Source organism: Pezoporus flaviventris, unplaced genomic scaffold (assembly GCF_033815535.1).
Source record: "Pezoporus flaviventris isolate CSIRO_AGI_PZ_B2104156 unplaced genomic scaffold, CSIRO_AGI_Pfla_v1 ptg000031l, whole genome shotgun sequence".
Lineage (NCBI taxonomy): Eukaryota > Metazoa > Chordata > Aves > Psittaciformes > Psittacidae > Pezoporus > Pezoporus flaviventris.
The window spans coordinates 52,400,492-52,424,423 of NW_026892579.1; the positions used below are offsets into that span (position 1 = coordinate 52,400,492).

Genomic DNA, 23,932 nt, shown 5'->3' on the forward strand with positions numbered 1-23,932 from the left:
TATTTTGTTCCACTCAAGTGCTGTAAAATATTCAGTAATAAATTTGCCCATGAATACAATTTATTTTGTAATATGCACTTGTTTCAATATCCCACCACAAGCATAGTTTCTGACAGCTCAGCCAAGAATGAAACGTTGTGTATATGATCTCCCAGAAAAATGAATCTCCTTGTTTTCCTAATATCTTTGATTAGAAAGGAAACATTTGGTTTTATACATGTACTTCTTACCTTGATGTGGTTGGCAGGAGCCCTGATGTACATCCCTGCTGGTGACAGTGTCTCAATGTTGGATAAACCATCGGTTCCAGAAAGGCTAATCACTATGTTGTTATTGACACTGTTCCCCTCTTCAAGGCCCTCTCCTTTAAGAAAGAAATTAAAAAACAGCTCAACACAGTGGTGCCCAGCATAGAAAAGGAAAGACTGTGCTCTTCAAAAATGTCAGAAGCCACAATCAAGAGCCGATCAGCATTATAAACATGATAAAAAACAGCTTCTGACACAAAAAGCTTAGACTTTACCAAGATAAAAACAATCAAGGAAAGGAATGCTGTAATACATATCCTACAAGGAAGCAACAGAGACAGTGATTCTGCAATTCAATATGCAAAAGGCCCTGTACCAGGTGCTATATATGAATACAACACCAGACATACTGTACCACAGGTTTATGGAGAAAATTGATAACAGGGATACTATAAAGCACATTTACAGTTGGAAAAAGAGAGATTCATAGCGGGGAAGCAACTCACCTATGCACAGCATACACAGGTCTGCTTCTGGCAGTACAAGAATTAAAAGTCCTGTCTATCTATCGATCTATCTCATCTCCTGTGTCTGCATCCACTATCTTACTTACCTCTTAGAAAATTTCAAGATAGACTTAAAATCACCTGATACAGCTCTGCACAGAAGTGGGAGGTTTCCCCCCCTAAACAATGAAATAGGAGAAGATAAAGGAAAAATCAATCAACCAATTGATCATACAAGTCAGAGTCATGGGGGTGCCCCAGCTCTAGTAATAAAGTAAGAAATAATAATAATAATAGTTAAAAACAGAAATATCTTTTTAAATGACACCATAAAGAAATGTGCCACCAAACAGCAAAAAAGTGTACAGTCCTATATAAACCAAGTCCAAACCAGGAGACATCAACGTAACTCCTGCTACTCTAGTGTTTTGGAAGCAGAATAAAAGTGGAACATCTCTGTCCCACACTAGGAGCAAATAAAACCTATTTAGTTTTGTTTATCAAACTGTCCTGGGTTCAGCAGTAGCAGTCAATTTTTCTCCTTCTTGGTAGCTGGTGCAGTGCTGTGTTTTGACTTCCAGCCTGGGAACAGTGCTGGTGATACCGATGTTTTCAGTTGTTGCTAAGTGATGTTTACCCTGACCAAGGACTTTGTGAGGCTCATGCTCTGCCCGGGAGGACAAGAGGCCGTGAGGAAGCAGAGACGGGGCGCCTGACCCAGGCTAGCCAAAGAGGTATTCCATACCACAGCACGTCATGCCCAGGGAGGGTAACTGGGAGTTACCCAGAAGGACACAGGGTCTTCTGGGTCGGATTTGTTTCTTGGCTGGTGGTATCGTATTCTCTTCCCTTGTTATTTTCTCTTATCATTGTTGTCGTTGGTGGTAGCGGTGGTGATTTGTGTTGTACATTGGTTGCTGGACTGTTCTTGTCTCAACCCGTGGGAGTTGCACTCTTTTGATTCTCCTCCCCATCCCTCCGGGAGTGGGGAAGGGGAGAGCGCTGGGGGGCGGGGGGGCAGCTCGATTGCTTTCAGCCCGGCACCACTCACTGGGAGTGAGTGAACAAGCTGTCTGGCTAGGGTTTAAACCACAACACAAACATAAATTATTATCTGCAAATATACCTGCTCAAGTTCAATTCCAAGTATAGATTCATTCTCCAATCATTATTACCCCAAATGTAAGCTACTTCACAGGAAACCCTATGTCCTTTGGTTTTGGGACTGACAGTAATTATTTTCAGCCTTCTTCTCTGTCTTCTGATCTTTTCTCCAGTTTTGGAACAAGATCCATTTAGGAAATGTTTTCTTTCCAGGCTGTATTTACTACAAACACTGCCACTACCAGAGCATGCACAGGATCCTAAAGCAGTCCTTTAGACAGCGATATAGGTTTTTGAGGTGACATGAAAGGTCTTGGCTTCCAAGCTGAGACCTGGTGTGTCAATTAATTTTAAGCCCAGAGCGACTTTTTATGACAGTCTTGCAAACCTCCTGGAAATAAGGGTTTTAGATGAAATCACTGAGGGAGTCCAATTCTGGTGCTGCAAATAGTCAGCTATAATAAATATTCCTTCACAGGCAACAAAATGATATATAAATTCATCCATCAGACCCTCTGGAGCTGCTGACAGTGAAGCCATTAAAGACATTTGGGGATAAGGTGTATTCAGGCTAAAACCTCAATGGAAACATTCAGTACAGCCCACAGTCCTTTAACTCAGACACATGTCCTTGCACGAGTGAGCCAAGGCATGCTGGCATGTTGGAGATCTTGTTCTGCTTCCCCAGGGCCACAAGGGCTCTCTGCATCACCTTGGGCAAGTAGTTACAACTCTCTGAGCCAGCTCTCTTAATCTGCAAGATGTGTATGATCTCTCTCATTTTATAGCCTCTTCTGTTTAAATCATAATCTATCACTTCTCATTACGTTTATGCACAGGACCTAGCATAGGGACTCGCTGCATGTGTAGAACTGCAGGATCAAGACTGAAGGCTTTTTTTTCCTCCCTCTGTTTATCTTAAAATTGGTCATTTTTATCCCGTCTCTGATGGAAAACAAAATTTGAGCTATATCTTTAGGTATTCAGGCAACGTGAGATCCCAGCAGAAGATGCTGCAAGTCAGTCTCCTGATGGTTAGTTAGGAGAAATATTTTGGTTTTTAACATTTTTGTTGCTCCAAGCTCCCATTTATTTAAGTGCTAAATCCTCTGCTTAACTTTTAACATATGCTTTCACTTCATTATCTTCTGTCAAATGACTGAAGCTAAAGGTAAGTATGCTCTTAAATGCTTCACTGAACTGGGGTCTTAAATATTGCATGATGGTGCTCTTCCAAAGGCAGATAAATCAATGCACCAAAAAAGTCACCATTCACTTGTACACTTTAAAAAAAAGAATCCAAATAAAATAAAGACTGACCTGAGGAAATAGAGAATGCATGGTTCAATGGAAATAGCTGCAAGAAGTTGCCTGTGGAATCATGGCAGCTTTATTCCAAATTCACCAATACTAGAAAATGCAGATGATGTGATTAAAGTTCTCAGAGTGCAGTTAAGGATCTGTCCTTCTTTCCTCCAAAAGCATTTCATGAAAATGGTAATCAGCTCATGTTGTTGTTACATGTATTGATATTTTCCTACTTCACTTACCCAGCAGAACCCCATGGCCTGAAATGTTACAGAAAACATTACTGTCCACACTAAGGTTTGAGATCCCAGTCAGACGGAGTCCTTGTCCAAAGGAGTCCAAAACACAACAGCCACGTATGTAAGAGTCTGGAAAGAAATGAGTGCTGTGAGCAAAAAGCACAGTGTAGCTTGAGGGTTGAGAGAGTTTTATACTAGCTCGTCATTGACGATGTGTAATTAATCCTTTTGGCTTTAGCTGCCCACCTGTACTCATTCAAACAATTCCAACAGGCAGGAATTGCTGAGATGGGCACAGTAGAGAAGAGGGACCTTGAATGCAGAAATGTGTTAATGGAGATGGCTCACTGTTCTGAGGAAGGAGGAGATCCAGTGAAAGGAGAGAATAGGATTCCAGAGTCGAAATATGAGTTGATTGAAGTTATGGATGTTTGAAGTGGGATTGAAGGAGAGGAAGAGCATCTCAGAAGGGCAGTGAGCACAAGGCAGGTATTTTGTACACCTTTTCTAGCCAGTAACGGTGACATGCCCACTGCACTCCAGGATCATGGTCAGTGCTACCTTCTGACACCAGGAAGTCAAGATCCTCAGACAGTGACAAACATGTCATAGGAAAGGCAAAAGGCTGGATTAGCTGGAGGCAGAAGCCCCATACAGTACCCTTAAGACATTATTTGAGCCCACCTAATTTGCTGCTATAACCACCAGTCATCAGAGCCCTCATTGCCACATCCACAGGAATGAATTTTGCACTTATCACAGAGAAAATCAAAAGAACTTAATATGTTCCTTAATCTTCAGGTGACAGAATTAAATTTTGGTCTATGGAACCACACAGCCTTGAGCCACCTCTGGGCTCCCTCACAGTGTATTAGCTCATTCATTTCCAGAGCTAGAAGCAGCATGCCAACTCAGAGGTGTGGAATCAAAATGAAATATTATTTTAGGAAGAAGCTGTCCAGAGATGCAAAGGAACTAAAGTACCTTTAAGCACTCTATCAAGTTTCACATGGGCTTAGATTACAGGTGAGTTTTTCTCATGTTTACTGATCCACTTCGTCATCTAACCGGAGAGCTGAGCAGGTTTTGAGGACATCTCCCCCAGGATTCCTTTGGGCAGGAAAAGGTGAACACGTGAGACCGTTCAGGCCCAACTCACCTGCCATCTTTGCACTGCCAACAACAGTGAGGGCACTGCAGTGCTGCCGAAATGCTTGGCCCATGTGGCGGAATTGGACCCCTTCCACCTGAAGCCGAGTTGCCTCCCCCCGGAAGGCCTCCACAACCAGGATGGCCCCCAGGTCCCGAGCTCCCAGATGCCTCTCGCTTCGCTTGTACAGACACCTGGAGCCACCTAGAATACAACCAGGTGTGAGCTGTCAGTGTTACTTCTCTGTGGTGACCACAGGATGTGCAGGGTGACCCAACAAACATCATGGGACCCGCCACATTGACTCAGTAAGATCTCCAGCAGTGATCTAAAACATGGGACCAAGGACAAATAGCCCCAGGCAAGTGTATTAGATACTCCCTTTAAATACCCTCATGGTTCCTTTCCTAAGAGTCTGGACATTTTTAGACGAACATATATTAAAACCAGCAGGAAGCTGTGGTAGTTTTATGCCTTGGAAAGTTTCTTGTGTTCAATTTTAAATAGTCCTATGCATGGGGAAGATGGATTTGACATTGATTTACTGTGGGTGAGATTCGTGAAAAGGGGATTTGGCATGGATGTGCTGAACTAAACTGAAATGAGAACATTTTGAAATTCCTTTAAAACTCTTGCTCTCCTGGTTCTGCCTGCAGATGGATATGGAGCTTTTACTACCCCTAAAGACAAGGAAATTAAGTCACAGGGCTAGAGAAAGCATCGGCATTCCTGAAAGACATCCTTCAATGGATGTGTGCTTGGGATATTTTAGTATGACAGGATTCAGGCTATGAATGAGCAACTTGGAAGCGTTCACTGGAAGCGTAGAGGAGATCTCAAATTCCAGCACTGCCTGCTTATGCTCAGTAATGTTCATTTTTCTTTCAAAGAAGGTAAATTAACCACAAAAAACACTGCTCACTCGTCTTCTGGTGACTCCTCTGAAAAATCCTCCTACCCTTTAACTCAAATAAAACCCTCAAACGGCTAGCATATTTCAGACTATATTTATGAGTTCCACAGAAAATGGACCATAAATCCATGAGTAATATAAGCAGTTGGCTGCTGGATATCAAATGAAGTCTGGTGTCACAGTCTGAAAGCCCAAGGCATTTTATTTTAAAGGAAACCTTACACCTGGGTTGCCAGATAACCTAACTCTGCTTAAATTATAATTGCTGTGTCTGATTCTGCTTTCTCATCAGCTGGTGTAAATCAGGAAGCCACCTGCCAAATTTCATGGTGTATCATACAGGTAAAACTAAAGGAGAACCAAGATACCTGACATTTGTTACTATATGCTACAAGAAACCATCACCTGTTATTTTTTCTTGGTATCCCTAAACACAAAACAACATCTCAATATTTTACACTGAAGAGTACAAACAGCACAGGGCTGTTTTGTTTTTCCTTTTTCTTAAAGTGACTTAATAGTAAACACAATTAAAAATTTAATGTATTATGTACACTGAAACATGTTTTCAGAAGATGCTTTCTTTTCTACACCCTTAGGCTCAGGCAAAATTAAAGGGTCTTTCCCAAGATGGCTTGAAACAACAGTGTGAAAATAATACATCTGAGATATTAGCATGAAAGGGAGTTCAGCTCTCGAGATTTCACACTTCAATGTCAAACAATGCCACTTTGCTGGCATTGGTATGTCTCAACGTTATGCTATCAAGAAAGAGTTCTAATACACAGTAGCACCACAATGTGATTTTAATGGAGCTATTTTCCTTCTCAGTACATTTATGCAAGAAAAGACCTCCTCACCTCTTGTAACACCTGCTTTTACACACTGTTTGAGATGTGACATCCTCTCCATTGTGACATTTCCTTGAACAACAACCCTTCTGCTAATCAGTGCCACCAGAGCACTCAAAGGCAGACCTTGGCCATTCACCCATCCTTCTCCAACACTGTGGGAGTATCTAAGGAAAAACACAAAAAAGGCACAAAAACATCTACACCTGCCAGGGGACAATAATGATGCTTACCCTAAGTTTATAACTGCAATTGCCCAAATTCAGAGTTTGTTTCAGTCCTTTTCTTTCTATGGACTGTGGTCACATCCACTGTGTTTGCATATATAGGCTAAATATATTTTTCTTGGCTGATGTTTACTTTCATCTTTTTGGCTTTCAAGCTCACATATTTTCCTTAGATTATGTATATTTATAACAAAATATTTCAGGCTTTGAATTTTCTTCCCAGAACATATTTGTGTGAAAACCATCAATACTTTTATCCTCAAGACCCAAATATTCCTGAAAATGATACCATTAATCTTCCTGTGCGTTGGAGTTGGTTCGCTCCCAAAGAGTAAAACATTTCAACACCTGGGCTCCAGGTGATAATGAGACACAGTACAGTTTGTCCCAGATCTCCATGCACAGAAGACAATGAGAACATAAGGCAGTGAAACTACCACGCACTGGAAACTTGGAAGCAGTATTTCCAAACTGAAGTAATTAACTTTGAGTGTGTTGTTAATCAGCTTAAGAAAATCAGTCAAGAAGAGACGATTTTGGTTTTTTTTTAAGAAGTTAGACATTTTTGTGAAAAAAAATTACACTTTCTCAAGAAATGACAAAGAAATTTCTTTGTCAACCCTATGCAGAGGCCACTGGACTTTACTCATCATCAGTGTTTTCTGCTTCAAAGGTTTTCTGAGTTCATGGTAATGATAAGGAATTTAACCATAGTCAGAAACATTCAGGATTGAGCATCCACTAGCTTTAGGGGGAGGAAGAAACCCAAATATCTCTGACCGCTTTTGTTAAAGGGATTTATATAGTTATTATGTCCCACAGGAAACAGCAAATCTTCACTTTGATCACATTTTCCCTGGTTTAGTATAGAAATCCCCTTGGCCCTTGAAAGAGTACCTGAGTGGCGATCTAAGGTACAGCTCCGTGTTATTTACAGACTCAATAACAGCCATTTCTTCTTGTTGCTGCCCGTCTCCGAGGCCTGTCCTTCCCACCACTATTTCATCACCAGGCTGCCAGTCAACAGGTTCCTGGAGCACTAATTGTGTGTCATTAGCATGAGCTGATGATTTCAAGTGTGTGAAAGATACTTGGGGCATCCAGCCTCAAAAAAAAAAAAAAAAGAAAAAAATTAAAGCAAGTCAATCAACATCAAAAAACAGGAGCATCGTGCTTAGAAATCACTGCCTCATTTGGATCATCCCATAGTTATTAATTTCTTTCTGATGATGTGTAAAAGAAACAGATTAATGCTATGGAAAAGGGTTTGTGCACATCTGCTTGGATCAGGAATGCAGTGTTTTCCAAATGACATCTTCATTTCGTATCTTTTGTCTTTATTGGTCCCAAGAAAAAAAGCTGAAGAAAACATACTCAATATAAGTTTGCTCAGCTGATGGTTGCTCATGTGAGGAATACCCTCTTCTTCAGAAACCTTTATAACCAACAAAAAAAAAAACACTCTCTGCAGGGACCGTTATCCATCTGTGAGTGCAAAAAGCAATTTGAATTATCAGCTTCTCCAGTCTAGTGTCCAAAATGATATGAATCTAGACGTATAAGTAATTTGTGTTCACAAAACCAGATTCTTCTGTTAGCAACATTCCAGTAACATAGGTATAGACAAATATCACTACTTTCAAAAACTTTAAGAGTGACTAGATTGCTCAGCTAGCAGCATGAGGTGCTCTTGACACTGTCTCTGCTGGAGGATACAAAATAAGGGGTCATTTTTTGAAATCTTGGGTTAAGCAAAAAAAAAAAAAAGATATTTTTATCAAATCTTGGCCAATGTATTATTCAAAAAAATTGTTAGTAAGGGAATTGAAGACCTCCCTCATTTTTTTCCACATCAGTTTTTCTTTTAAAAATAAGAAAGGTAAAAATGTAAAAACTCCAATATCTTCCTTAAAAATTAAAGAAAAAAAGAAGTAGGTGTTTCATGTGAAAAGAATTTCCTTCAGCCTATTTCATCCAAAAGTGGAAATAACAAAATAACTACACATGCTATTTCAAATGTTTTAACTTTGGGACATTTTCCCAGAAAACTTGACTCTCAGAAAACACTGCTAAACCATATTTTTGGTGAGGCCTTGATCTGGCCAGACTGGAAAACACATTTTCAACCTTATGGTGAAGTGAAGGCCCGTGGGGATGAGATACAGGTTTGGCGAGCAGTGTGGGTAAGGTCAGCAGGATGAAGAGGAGCCCTTTCATCACAACCTTAGGCCACCAGTGGAAGGCAATAGCAAGGCTACAACTGCAGTTTTCCAAATTTGCTCTTCTTCAGTGGGCATACTACCAAGCCTGTGTACAAAAAGCCCCAGCTATTCAACGTCTTGCCATTTCACTCTCCCTTTTACACTTCTTTCCTTTACGCTTATTAAAGTTTGTTTTAACTCCTGACATGGCTTGTTCCCTAACCGGCTTTGGAACAGATTGGTCCAGTGAGATCCAACACAATGAACACCATCAGGGGAGAGTATGTGCCTCATACACCCACCTTTAGTATATTTTTCCTTCCATCCTTTGCAATAGATCATAATTTACCTTTAGCCCACAGCAAGTTACTGTCCTCCCTGGCTGTACTATAGAAAAGTAATAACACCAGAAATCACTGAGGGTAGAGGTTGCATCCAATAAATCATTCTCCAATTATTTTAAGCAAGCTTCTCTCTCTCCATATCCTGTTTCACTTTCTTGTTGCTTATAGTCTGGTGTTCCAATTCATTCCTTAATGAAGATGGAAATAAAGAGTGGCACCTACAAGTCAGTAAATTCATTGTAGAATGACAGAAGGAAGAATCAAGTGTTTAGAATCTGTCATCTTGAAGTACATTTGAGCACCTGCTCTGTGTGTCATGATGGTCACCTAAACCTAGCTGAGATAGTTCTGGCTCCTTTTCTTTTCTTTTTTCTTAAATCAGACTTGAAATTTCTCAACCTACAGCTAAGTGAATCTCCTAAACATCCTTCATTTAATGTGCTTCAGTTCTTATCATGGAACTGGTTTGGAACGCATCAAATGGATTTCCTTCAAATAAAACTAATGCAGAAGCTGTAATACAGTAGGACATATAATACACTTCATGTGTTAATAGAACAAGACTGGAATGACTCTACAGCAGCCTCCGAAATACATATAGTGTGGACGCTGCATCCTCAGCACCTACATCATTTGCTCTACAGATCTGTTTTTATTGGGACAGTTTTCTAGTGTAGACACAGCAAAAGCCCACCTTGCCATGCTCATGAGTACAGACATCAAAAATTTTCCCTGTGAGATCTCATCCTCAACACAGCTTTAGCCTGCTCAAAAAAATCCTTCTCTTGATGTCAGCCTATGCACATTCTTTTACTAACAGCAGTCTCATCATCTTTATTCATTTACCTTCTTTCATTGAGTGATCCTCGTGAATTTTTAGGACTCACATAAAAACGAACAACTGACAGCAGCCATCTGCATGTTGAGCAGCAGACAATTTTTCTGCATCTCTGGACATTTTGTTTATAGTACTGATTTGTGTGCATATGTTAATGTGTGTTTGTGTTCATCTGTGGCCAGACACACAACTGACTCCCGTTGTGTACATCTGTCACACATATACTACAGCAACACTGCTGGGCAACAATTCTTGTCATTAAGAGGTGCAAACCATCATTCTGCATTCAAAATATGCTCAAATAGAAAAGGTTTGTTTCAGGCTGTTCTCCAAGCTTTGAAACAAAATTTCTTTTAAGAAAACATTCTCAAGGCGTCTGTTTTTTTTTATTTCTCCCAGAAGAAGAGTATTCAAGGACCCAAACACACACCTTTTTTGTTTTCCTTCTTTTTTCTTTTTTTTTTTTTTGTTTGTTTTGATTTTTTTACTGCGCTCCCTTTCTCCCATTTCACATTTTGTTTTCTCTATTTTCCTGATGATTCATGTGGGGTGATGCACAGGTTTTGGTCAGCAATACTTTTCTTGTCAAGTCACCAATGAGAGAACATAAGTGAGGCTTCTTTGCCTTTACTATAACATATTCCTAGCGCTGTTTTGGTGGGATCCTATCATATACCCAAACAGAAACGTACCACACTCTTCCTTGAGTAGTTATTATCCACTGATGTTTAAATCACCCATTCCCCTTTCTAGGAAAAAAAAAGTACAGCTGGTAAACATAAAATTTCACTTTTTTAAGATAAAAAGTATACATAGCGATCTATATCTGACATAATTCGAATTATGGGAAAACATGCAACCCCTTGTTCTTCAACATTGGTATCAAACAGGTTTAAACAAAGGTAGCTTGGAAAAGAGCACAACACACACCAAGCCCCTCAGTCATATCACTGGTTTCTGTAGTTGACTTGATTTAGTTTGAAGACTGTGAATTGGTATCAGGTCCTTAAACATGTCATTTTGGGTATACAATTGGTCTCTAGTTGCTGTTCCAGAATGACACTGCTCTGACTACAGTCTCATATCATATCTGCCAGACCTTCATATATAACTTGGCGTACCAACACAGGGTGCCTGAAATGGTCCTTATATTAACACTCAGGTAACTGAACAGCCAAACATCTAGCAGACAGTCAAATCAAACTGCTTCTTCTTGAAGTTTCCAGGTCTCTGCTCACCTACCAGGGGTGGGCTGACTGGATAGGATACACCACTTTTCAAGGATACTCATGCGCCCAGCTTTTAAATGGGGAGGTGAAATATGCTGATGAACATCCTGGGAGGGAATGAGCTCCAGCTGGGAGATAATTTTCATTTTGCATAGGCCTTCTCCAGATTCTTTCCTTTAAAGAACCAACAAACTCTCTACAAAGACCATGAAGTGCTAAAAATGGTTCCCTGGAACAAAATCCCCTGTCCCTGTGGTCTGTCTGCAAGACCACTTTCTGGAGGCTCAGAGACCTCTTTCTTATTTGCCCTTGAAAAGAAAGTCTATTTCAGATAAAGCATGCAGGATTCATGAAATAGCCTTCAGTGATTAGGACTGAGTCGTGCAACAGGTAAATAAATGACTTGTTTGAGAATAGAAGGTTTAAAAGACCAACAGCTGTGGTATATTTAAATTATTTCTTAAAAAATAAAAGTACTGCAAGCAGAAACACTCAAAAGTGCTGAAAAATAGATGAATCTGTATGAGTCCTTAATTATTGAGCTCATTTTTAATAATTAACTGTGCTCAGATTGGAAAAATCCACAGTTTTAGACCTAAAGCAGAAGTGCCTTCATGTTCAAGAGACAGGACAGAGCCTTTAGACTTGAAATGCTATTGCTGACAAAGCAAGAATTGAACATTTTGTTAAATGACTTGACAGAAACACTCTTAAATATTGAGCAGAGCAGATTTGTGCTATCAAATTGCAAGGGACTTGGAAGAAAATTGTAAACTGAATTAATCACAAACTGTAGCACAAGGAACATATTTGCACCAGGACCTTGGTATATGCTTCTTATTAAAAGCATGATGCAAAGATGCAGTCTTGTATAGACTGGCAAAATTATTAAGAACAAGGCAATTCTGATGTGTACAATGTCATTCTCTTTTCCATGTCAAATAGAGAAGAAAAATAGTGTAAATCAAATTCTTTCTAGTACCTACAGCAAAACATTTTCTAAACCTATGTAGGATACTATGGAGGTTCACTAACTGATTTAACCGAACCTGAAGTATAGTTCAACCGGAGATGAGAATTTGACCTCTTAAGAGGTCAAATTAATGTGATTCTACTCAGAATCACATCAAAATTCAGCAAACACAGCAAGGTATGCCAGGGCGTACTTTTCTCCAGGGTTACAAGAAAGTTTGTCTACAGTAAGCAAAGTGTGGGTTGTACAGAGCATTGTAGGTTTCTCTATCCCATTATAGGCATGGGATAGTTGTCTCCTAATTCAGGCAAGAGGATTAGGCAAGTCCCTAAAGGGACTCAGAAGCTGTTCAGTGGAGAAGGAGTCTTGGAAACCCCAGCCACAGTGACAAATAGCTGAACTCACAAAGCTACAAATTTTTTGGGACCTGAAATAACACACAGACCAGTGTTACCCTCATCATTGATCCCATTTATAAACCTAAGCACATGTCCCGTTTTTCTGCCAGCTTCTCAGCACTCCAGAACAGAGAGAGGAAGAGGAAGAGAAAAAAAAAGCAGTGGTATTGATCTCACATGAGAAAGGATGCTCCAGATCCCACTTTTCATCCCAGTGGGAAATTTTGTTTCAGGCAAGGCATATCCTTTAAAATCTCTGTTTTCACTTCATTTTACCCATTCCTTGTGTATTTATGGAAAAAAAAAAAAACAACTCTTGTGCAACGCCATAAAATGTTTTCCAGATTCCACCAGAAGAGAAACTTGGATTGACACTGGTCACCAAAGGATGTTCATAGTTTGTAATCAATTATTTAGAATCATAATTACAGAACCATAATCCTAATTATTTGTATTAAGTAAAGTCTGCCATACTAGATGCTCTGCACATGCAGATAGCTATAGGCAGACTTAACAGGAGTCTACAACAGGCCGATTTACAACACATCAATCCAATGGTGACACATTTAGGAGTCTTTAGGTCTTCTCATTCTCTAGCTCAGCCTCTGCCATAAGGCTGTCCTGTGGTGCTGATGATTTTTCCAGTGTTTTCATATTTACTGGCCATAATATTCCAGCTTTCTTTGTTGCCAGAACATACTGCTTCAAGATACTACAGTCCTTCCCTGGAGTATATTGAGCATAGTCACTCTTCTGTGCCTGATTTATCCTTTTGCAATCTGCGTCCACAAATATGGCCATGTTCTTACTCCAGTGGCAACCAGAAGGAATTTGAAACCTCAGATCTCAGTAATGATTTCCCTAACCACCAGTTTGCTCTGAAAGGAACTTTTGCCTTTTACACATTCCTACTCAGTTAGAGGATTTCCACCTCAAATCTTTCAGATGGTCAAGGTCTAAGAATTTACATCATTAGACGACACATTGCTTAGATGGAAAACAGATAACCCTGACCCGAAAACAAGACTTTTTGGAGTATATATTGTCACCTAATTTTAGATATCCAGGGAACATCCTAACCAAGCCTGACAGCAACCAGTGCGAACCAGATCCAGAGTTAGGCAGAGGTGGCAAGTCTGGCTTATACGTGGGTGTATCGGTAAAAGGAGTCCCTGCCATGGGACTGTGTCTCTCCCAAAAACTTAAGTGTTTTAAACAATCTTCCTTTCCTGGCATGGTGCATGATACAGCAAGCTTTGAATCCTTCCTCTCTGATAAACAGTGCCAGGATCCTGCTGCATCTCATTGTCACTCCTATTTACCAAAAATTAATTATGAACACACAGCTTGTTTGCAGTGTTGACAAACTATAAAGCTCTTTTACACCTTTTGACAGTTTATTGGTGCTTTAAAGTTGAGGTAATGAGATCCCTTTATACCACAAAAGGAATTTACAAGAACTGCAGGGCTCAGACACACTGTGACTATGCAAGTTATACTGCAGATAATCTGTCAGTCTGTTGCAGCTACATTGTAAATCTTTAGTGTAAATGAGAATAAGATCTTTCATTTTGCATGAACAAAGAAAAAAACCCCAAGCAGTTTATATTCCCCAAACTTTGGAAGAGACAGAGTTAAAAATATAATTCAATGTATTATAGCTATGATAAAAAAAAGAAGTAAAAAACACCCACCATCATATAGTCTCCACCAATAAGACACAACACAATTTACTACAGCATTGCAGGTGTCAGAGTGCTTAAGGAGTCCAACTTCCTCTCCACTGTCATAATCCCCTATTATTTCCTTTCCCCTATCCAAAAGGCACTCCTTAAACTTAGCTTGGCCATTCCCAAAATTTCCAAATGTTAAAGTGACAAATGGCACTACAGACATTGGAAACGTGTACTTCAGAAAAGAGATTTTTTATATATATATACATTTTTAGATCCATGACAGAGACTTTCTGCTGCTGCTACAGCTTCAGTTAATAAAACAAACCATAAAAATAACTATATCTAAAATTCCTTAAGTTAAAAGAAATACAAAACCTTTTCCAGAAGGTCTCTTTACTCAGGACAGGATATAGGTGTGCTGCTACAGCTTGTTATAGTCAAATAGACCTTAAAGCCCCATCAGATTTGGATTTAATGATGATTTTTACCAAAAAAAATTGTCACAGCTACCTCGACTCTTGCAGTGACCAGTTCAGTCACTGGCCATAAAGTGCAGGGAATCAGAAAAGGAAGAATGAGAGGTGCTTCCATCTATTTTCATAGGAAAAACTGTGAGCCCTCAGTCCTCTGGACTTCAATGTTTCCAGCTTAGTTTTTGTCTGTTAATTTCAGTCCTAGGAATATTTCCTAAGCATTTGAACAACATTTCTAGTTTGTTTTGCAATGTGAGGAGTTTGGATTTTTTCCCACTAAGTGTCATAAGAGACAGGGATATCTCTGCCTAAAACTGGGAGATGTCTTTCCACCCCCATACAGTCCTGCAGGACAAACTGCTGTGTGTGGGTAACTCCTGGGGAGATGCAGACAGTTTCCTGCTACTTCCTGACACAGCCAATGCAGAAAGCTTTTCATTCATGCCCTGGGGTAAAATAGGAGGTCCTTTCTAATTTATAATTGCACATTAACCCTTCAGACACCCAAGAGTTTATCAGCTTTTTGGCTACTGCACAGGCAAGATACAGCAGCCTCAGTGATGAGCACTCAGCAGCACACTAGGTATTTTAAATTGGATTTGAGCATGGGCTCAAACCATAGCTTGTCTGGTCTCCCCATTGTGTGGGAGCAAACCCAACATCAGGGACAAGCTTTATGTCAGCAATGGGCACACTGATACTAGAAATCTGGACCTGCTCAGTCCCCTCAGCTAGGTCCCTATGCACAAATCCATCATGTGCCACCTCACTTCTGACACAGTTATATTCCTGGATCTGGGCAGAAGTCCTTTGTGGAGAGCCTCTGATATTGCAGACTGCTAGGGCAGGGGACTGGGCTGCTGCTCTAGGCTGAGGTTGTCACTGCAGCATGAGGACATGCCACATTTTCTAGCATTTATTCTCTGTTCATGCACTGGGAATGCACAGAGATCATGGCTCAGGTTTTTAACATCAGGCTTCAACCTGCTTGGTGGCCCACTCACCCAAGGCCCAATGTATAGTCACAGCTTCAGTATCTCCATGACTTCTCCCGCATCTCATGCAAAATAAGGGTGATGCTCCCCCGTTATAAGTTCTGGAGAATGAAATCTACAACTAGCCAGATGTGATTTCACTCCAAATTCAAATGAGACCAAATATTCAGCAGCTATGAGAGAAGAAAAATTCTACAATAAAGTTACTTTTAGAACCATTACATTTTTTTTTTTTTACTAATGGCACTTCGGGTCCTTAGGGGTTTTGATTTTTATTCTGCAAAACATTTCATCTCACTATTGTAGAAATGCTGATATGAAACAGATATAACATTAAAAATAATATTCTGTGAAAGTCCAGGTGAAAGAAAAATGTCAAACACCTTTTCTTTCTCTCACTGGGGGAAAAAAGTCTGGCATCATCCAAACAAGAGGACAAAGTGAATAACTTTTATTTTCTCCAGTAGGAAATATTCTTGGAAGTGACCCCATCCTGCTGAATGCTTACCTTTTGTGAAAGTACAGTTTGCACCTAAAGCATTTCCACCTAAACATTTTTGAAGGGCACCCTCAAGAAAGCAAAGAGTGTCTTATTAAGGTGGGAAGAGCTATGTGATTATCAGGTCTATGGAAACTCATTGTTGCTCTTTTCTGACACATTACACTACAGACAAAATACTTTCCCTGTGTGTGCTGTCCCATAAATGCAAACGTTCCCAAACATCTACTTTAACCAGAGATTACCCAGTTACTTTAAGTCACATCCGTCCAGAAAGGGTTTCCAGAAAGGAATTCACGCTCCATGCCTGAAAATGGCTCACAACCAAAGGTGCCGCTCAGGAAAACCTCTTTAAACTGACACCAGGAGCAAACAGCTTCAAACACAGCAGCCAACTACTGCAGGATCCCGTTGTGAGCGGCACACAGCTGTTAACATTTTGCATTATTGCCAGTTAATCTCCCGCGCTGCTGCTGAACAAGACAGCGAATGTCTGCCTGCAGGAGCGGGTACGCAGGGTGGCATGGCCATTTAAATGCTAAGATCAGTTCACTACATCCCTGGCATGCCATGAAAGAGAATGAGACACTCAAGGAAAGCGAAGATGAGCCCAAATGGAGGTTTCATGCCTGGCTCAGCCTGCAGACGTGTGGAAACACAGATCTGGGTCCAGGCTTCTCAGCTTGCCAAACTTTCAAGGCTTTTTCACATCTGGGAGTCAAAATTCACCCTGGTTTTGTTGGTGGTGGCTTCTCTTCCTCCAGACAATCTGCTAGTTGTAGCTGGGGCCAGAATTGGAAAGGGTATTTCAGTGCTATACTCGAAGGTTTATAAAAGGCTATTATTTTGTCCCACAAAAAGCCTCCACATTTATAGTAATCCACAAACTTCCCCCGTCAAGAAACACAAGCTAACAGATTAGCTATAGTCTGTATCTATTCTATTTACTCTATTCCATTCTATCCCATCCTGTTCTATCCGATATATCAGCGCCCAGCTCCTAGTCCCCTTTACTTCACACTTTTTCCTCATTAAGATCAAAACACAGAGCAACTGATTTAAGTTTAAATCAAAGATGACAGATGAATTGCTGTTAGAAAAAAAGGGCAAGCTATGAGACACAGCTGCTTTCTCTGAACCTGGCTCTCTGGGTATCTTTTTCCCCCCATCTGTGAGGTCTTTAAAATCCAATGGTCATCTTGTATTTGTGAGCAAGAAAGTGAAGGAACAAGTCATTGTACATTAGTTACTCCATGGGAAGTGCCTAAGTGCAGTTTCCTACCCCCTTTCCTACAAGGGGATTCAAGACAGCTCAGCCTTCTGTTCAAGAGCCATCTGCTTTAATACATCATGTTAGAGTCAAGGTCTTGAAAGGAAAAGCAGTGTCACAGAAGGCAAAAAAGCCTCATGAAGCCATCACACAGAATAACTAGCAGCTAAGGAAAAACAACCTGCAGAAGCGACCCCAGAAAGAGAAATGGGACCTGAACTCACAGTTTAACAGGGGTGTGAAGACCAGTGGTTTCAGTTAGTGGGAAATAACATGTATTGAATGAACAGACATTTCAGTAAGGTAAAGAAACACATCTTATCTCTAGCAGATCTCTGCACCCTATCTTGAATTCCTCTGTTACACTATTTCTTTTTCCCCTGTGAAGCTTTCCTTTTTAATATGTGAGTAAAGCACAACAAATTCTCTCATGTTGTCTATGATCACTTAATCTCAAACTCAACACAGAAACATAATACTACTTAATGGAGAAAAAGCAAAAAGCATTTGATTAAATGTTTGATCTTTTGAGGAATGCAAAAGCTCCACAGAGCACAGTGCACAGTTCACAAATATTTTGTAGTTTATTATTGATTAAAAGTGATTAAAATTAATAATTTTTTCAACTGATAAAAAAGCCTTTTTTCCTCAACTAACCCTGAAAATGCATAAAATTGTTCAGATTCAGAGAAGTCTGGAACTGAAGTGCAGAACTGACTGTATAATGTCATCTTCCACAGTCAGCATGACTTGCAAGTGCAGGGATGTTCTTTGCAGCAGGACTTGCCATGACTTTAGAGGACTGAAATGACCACTGGTACCTCTGTTTTAATTATGTTGATTATAAGGAGGCACGATACTAAACTAAAAGTCTCTGGACATTGTTTTTTTCTCTATCATGCAGCTTTCACAGCCTGGACAAAGTGAATGTAGCACATTATTAAACCTAAAGTATAGCATTTTCCATCTAGTTGGAGAGGTATATGTTATTAGTCAAGATTCAGGGAACAGGCTCATATATTCGTGCCCCGTATCATCACAGTATTGACACTGACAAAGTTTCAGCTAAATGCACAGCAAAAATGCTGGTTTTCTTTTGGGAGCAGACACAGACTGTTTCAAGGGGACACAATAGAACAATGAGCTCATCTAAACAGGGCTGCTAAAAAGGGAGCAGAATAGAAATGGCCTTAAAATTTTTTCCATCCATTGTAATAAGAGTGTTGGATCCTCAAAATCAGGCTGCCGCAAAGGAAGAGTAAGTGCCCTCAGCTACTGTAGCAGCACTTCCACTTATGCTGCCTCCACACTGTGTCCCTCACCTCCACTCAGCCTCTGCTCGTGTCTTCGGTCCAGTTTCTCTGGGAAGGACAAAGGTGCAAGAACAGCCAAGGCCACCATGTTAAACTTCTCTCCTGAAGCTTGTCAGGAATGTTTCTCAGGGAATAAAGCACAAAAAGAGCTGGAGACAGTGATAAATTTCCCTTCTGAGCAATCAATAAAATTGCTTCAGCCCCGCTCAGGCCCCTACTGCAGATGCAAGAGCCATAATTACATTGTCAAAGAGTCGAGTTGCCCTGGCTGACTGAAACCCCCTTTAAAACTGACGTGTGATTGACAGGCAGTTTATGGGTGGCATGCTCTGACTGGCAGGAGAGTTGGCTAAAGCCAAAGGCAACAGTGAAATTTCCCAGTCTGCTACAACTACCAGAGCAAAGGACTGCCACTCACGAGGGAATTGTGGGAAACCCTGAGTCATATTAACATATCAAAGTGAGGAACTGACAGCGCTTACTAAACAATCTGAACTAACCATGGCTGCAGAGCATCCCCCAAACTTCCTAGTCTGAAAGGGGAAAGAAATTAAAATGCTATCAGTCCTGTCTTCACTACGACAGCTAAGAATTTGGAAGCCTGCTTATTTAATGATTTTGATCTGAGATAACATATATACATGTGTATATATATGTATCTCAAAAACGTGTATTGCTGAACATGTCAGCTTCTTTCATATTTATATAAAAAAGGCTGTCACGCTCAACAATTTGTTCTATACCACAGGCCAGACTGGCATGAAATTGGAGACAGAACAGCATATTTCTGCTTCATGTAAGCAATACGTACAAAAAAGAACATGCTCTTTTGGTCTTGTTTTCTAGCAGGATTCTACTGGTTCAATACAAAATTGCAGATTTCATGGTTTGAACGAGCCTTAAATGCAGCCATGCACTGGGACTGTATGTAGTGCACGAAGCTCAAAAGCTTCATAGCTAGTCTGGATTTCTTGAATAAGAATAGATAAATTGAAACCGAGAGATGTTTCCTCTAATGGACCAAGCCACCTTTGGCTTCAAGTATCTTCATCCAGGTAATGCTTGGGTTGCAGATCTCACCTCCTTGGTTTCCACAGGCATAAAGAATTGCTGGGAACTATGGCACTGAGTAAAATGTAAGAAATATTGGTGAGAAAAGCCTTGAAGGTAGTGACATAGAACCTGGGTTCAATTCCTTCCATTGTATTGCCAAGTTAACACTGTCAAAAGTACTTCTGCCCTTTTTGTCTCCATAATTCTGTGAGTTGTCTGTGAGGATGGAGTCAACAAGCAGCATGATAAAGGCTCAGAATGGAAAGAAGCAGCACAGGAGACAGCTGCAAGACGTTACTGTTTTTTTCTACATTGCTATAAAACAAAACAGCATGAAGAAGACAAGGTTTTTGTTATGAAGTGCTGATAATTTAAGAGACAATCTTGACTTACAGAGGTCAAACCAAGACTGGAAGGATACTTTCAGGTAGCAGAAAACACAGAAAGTGAAGCAGCAAAAGCTGCTATCAGGCAAATTCAAATCAGACATTTTAATACTTTTCTTAAAAAAAAAATTAAAAAATAAAACCATGGATGATTAACCAAATTAATCCCCTGGAACAAGCTTCTACAGAAAATACTGGCTTCCGTTTCTCTTGATGTCCTCAAAGACCAAGCCTTTCTGGAAGGCATGCTTTAATCTAATGTGAGTTACTGAACTTAAGGCTGGGATAACTGTGTGAAACTCAATGGTCAGAAACAGGCAGTCAATTCAGCCTAGATGATCTAATAGCCCTTCTTCACAGAGCTTCTGTAGGAAATGGGATAGAAACTCTCTGCCCTTTTGCAAAGCCAGTTTACTGATTAAAGCCATTTGCAAGCATTAATATTTTAACCTTGCTGTGTCTTAACAAGGTGGTCAAAAGCACCTGACATGGCGTTCAGGAGTAGTACAGCCAGCCTCACCTGCCACTGCCAGGACCACCTTCCCCAGCCCTTCCTGCTGATCCCTCCCTATTCAGAAAAGCATCTGTTCACTGACTCCTTTCCAACAGCCAACCTCCCCGACCTTGCTGATCTCCTGTGACCTGACAGGAGCACCGCACAGTGGTACAGATCACTCTATGTCCATGCTCAGACTGAACCCCTTAGTGTCTGACATCATTTTTGAATGACAGCCATACACGTCAGCCATGCTCAGTTAGAAACTTTTCTGCCTGAAGGACAGGAGGGTGTAAGTTCAAGCCCTGCTGCAGGGTTCAAACTCCTACCAGTATGAGGGTTGACATCAAGAACATAAGAGAGGAAGATGAAGATATCAGGCATGTTGGCTTCTTTTTTTTTTTCTCCTCTATGACACTAATATTCTGATTCATGCTGAGTTTGGACTGCGTCAAGAAATGGCCATTTTATACCTGTATTTCATGGCCTTCCATAAAAGCTGTGTAACTAAATTCTTCTATACCACAACACCTGCAAACCTACAGCCATTTTCTGTCCTTCAGGTCCCTTGTCTCTTTCATTTCATGGGAATGTAGAGCTCTGGAATATAGAGAAAAGTCCAGTAGCTAGTCCAGAGGACTGAACTTTATGACATTGCCACAGATTTTTTGCATAGGCCTGGATTTACCATTTATGACAACAACCTGTACTGAGCAGGTGCAGCTGTGTGGTCCACAAGGAAAAACAGACTCTAGCTGTACTCCTAATGCTAGAAAAAGACCACTGGCATTGGGATACCAGCACAGCACAAGGAGATGGAGCTGGAGAGGAAAACACACTGCCAGCAGCACTTTGCTGGTGCTTTGAGAGTTATCGTCTCCCCTCCAGGTGGCACAGGTTACTAACTGCAGTATGCTTGACATTGGCATCACCAGGGGACCTACCTGGCAGACTGCACTCTCTTGGAAACCACAAGAGCCATACCTTTTTGGGGGAATGAAACTTCCCAATTGTTATGGAGACAGACAAAGGGAAAAGGATACCCCATTTTAGTAGCAGAGAAAACCACCATGGGTCACAACAGAGATCCGAGGTCCAGTTTCCAAAGACAGAGACTTTCATTTATGGACAGACATGCAGAAGTTCAAACATCTTCTAGGCACCTCAGTGACTGCCAGGATTTCATAACTATTTGATACCATTTATATTCTTGGGGTCCAGATTTTCCAATTACTCACCTCCCAGTATGGGAGTTTTTATGGAGATAGATAAAACTCTGAGATTTCATGTATAAGACACTACATAACTAGGAGGCTGACGGTGAATGCAAAGATATGACGTTCTAGCCCACAAACCTGATTTCAACAAGTACTTAAACGTAATTAGAAATCCAAGTTCACAGCCAAAGTTGCTTCTTTGTTTTTGTGTGTTTTTCTGTTTGGTTGGATTTTTTCCTTCAAAAACTTTTCTGCTTTGTTTTGTTTTCTTTCATTCATTTGTACTTTGCTTTTGCAGAGAATAAAAAATATACCCACCATGAATGGAAAGGGTCCCATTTCTCACTGCCAAGAACTTGGCCCCATATGGAAGAAATGGTGGAGAATGGAAGCTTCCGTACAGATAGATGTGTGCTTTGTGATGGAAAGGGGCCTCAGGGGTTCCCACCCGGAGCTCTCCTCCATCAGATATCAGAATGTAATGAGCATGAAGTTCTACAGGTCCTGGACCAGTGATCAAGAGTTTGCCACCTGAAGACAACAGAAGAGCAAAACAGAACCGTAGATCTAATAGCAGTCATTATATTACAGTCAAAGACCTGTAAGAGATGGGTAAGCAAATGATTTTGCAACAAAATTATGAGATTAAAGGTAAAATATTATTGTGTCCTACAAAATTTCCACCTTGTTCTGTATTTCCCCCTGTGGATTTATCAACTGTTTTCAGACACTATTAATTCAGCCCATTTTTCAGTTCTACCACAGGCTGCCTTTTTCGACTTGAACAAGGCTACTCAGCCTACTCTAGAGTATCTATCTAGAGACTAGATATCCTAGTCTCTCAAATTCCAGTGCAAGGGACCTATGTTTGGAAAATTCCAGTTTTAACCTACTCACTTTCGATGTTAAAAAAAAAGGATATTACTACTTAATTTGTATGTTACTTTTCAGATTACAAACTACTTGTGACAAGGAGAGGGGAGGGGAAGACAGCTTTGGAACATAAGAACTGGCGACTTGTTTAAATCAGCAGCCGATTTAATACTGTATACTCTTCCAGCTGCTGTTTAAAACAGATGTTTCCAAATACAGTATAAGAAACTTCTCACTGTTAACAGGATGTGAGATGATCTCCCCATCCCATGAAAGCCTCATTTTAATCCCATATTAGAGGTTAGCTTTGCCTGAAAGCACGTTTCATCTCCTTACATAAGTTTTCTTTTTACCATCTATTAGTATAACTGGATAACATTTTTCAGTAATATAGATCTGATCCTTCAAATCTTTCTGATATATAGTCACAGTGATTTCTTGAAGCAATGAATTCTGTGATCTAAGTACATAGTGCATGACAAGGCATTTCCCCCTCTTGGTTTTAACTCAGTCTTCAGTTCTGTCAAATGACTCCTTTATTCTTGCCCTGTATGAGCTGGCAATCCCAGTCTATCATCTCAGAATGGCTTTTCCTTTATCTCCTTTCATATTTTGTCTCCTATGAAGAGCACTGTTGTTATCTTTACAGTGTATTTGAACAGAGTGGACTCTCAGACATCTAATCATTCTGCACATGGGATATGCCTTCCTAGGTCAAGCCTAGGAGCTAGTAGGGGATGCCTCAAAACCTGGCAACCTCAGACCTCTTTACAAAGGGTCTGTCACCCTCACAACATTTCCCTTTATGTGCCATTTCATATGATGGCCAGCTTTCTACCAGTGTTAACAGTTTTTACTAGTGACCTCTATATCTACCAGTTGGCTTTTCTTCCTCACAAGATGCAACTAATCCTTAACAAGAAGGATAAGGGGGATCAGACCTCTGCTTTAATTGAGATGAAAAGGGAAGGAAGATTTTTTGATATAAAAACTATCTTGATCATTGCTCACCTTTGATGAGGTCTCGCTGCTGCCTGTGATAAGGGAGATGCACAGCCCTTTTGTGTCTTTCCCACCAGTTGCATCCAATCCTGACGAACACATTCTGCTTATCCTAATCTTCTTATTTGTTCTTGCATTATTGTTTCATTG

General features: G+C 40.4%; 1 protein-coding gene across 8 annotated transcripts in view; it reads right to left on the minus strand.

The window, feature by feature from the left end:
• Nucleotides 1-23,932, minus strand: part of PKHD1 (PKHD1 ciliary IPT domain containing fibrocystin/polyductin) — a 254,520-nt gene that overhangs the window by 127,258 nt on the left and 103,330 nt on the right. For all 8 annotated transcript variants that reach the window (XR_009744646.1, XM_061461031.1, XM_061461032.1 and 5 more), the window contains exons 37-42: nucleotides 22,226-22,438; nucleotides 7,444-7,651; nucleotides 6,329-6,486; nucleotides 4,565-4,759; nucleotides 3,409-3,534; nucleotides 231-364 (exon numbers count right to left, since the gene is read on the minus strand). Coding sequence is in view for 7 of the 8 variants with exons in the window: in XM_061461031.1 (XP_061317015.1) it covers nucleotides 231-364; nucleotides 3,409-3,534; nucleotides 4,565-4,759; nucleotides 6,329-6,486; nucleotides 7,444-7,651; nucleotides 22,226-22,438 (1,034 nt within the window). In the remaining variant the exon portion in view is untranslated. The remainder of the gene's footprint in view (nucleotides 1-230; nucleotides 365-3,408; nucleotides 3,535-4,564; nucleotides 4,760-6,328; nucleotides 6,487-7,443; nucleotides 7,652-22,225; nucleotides 22,439-23,932) is intronic.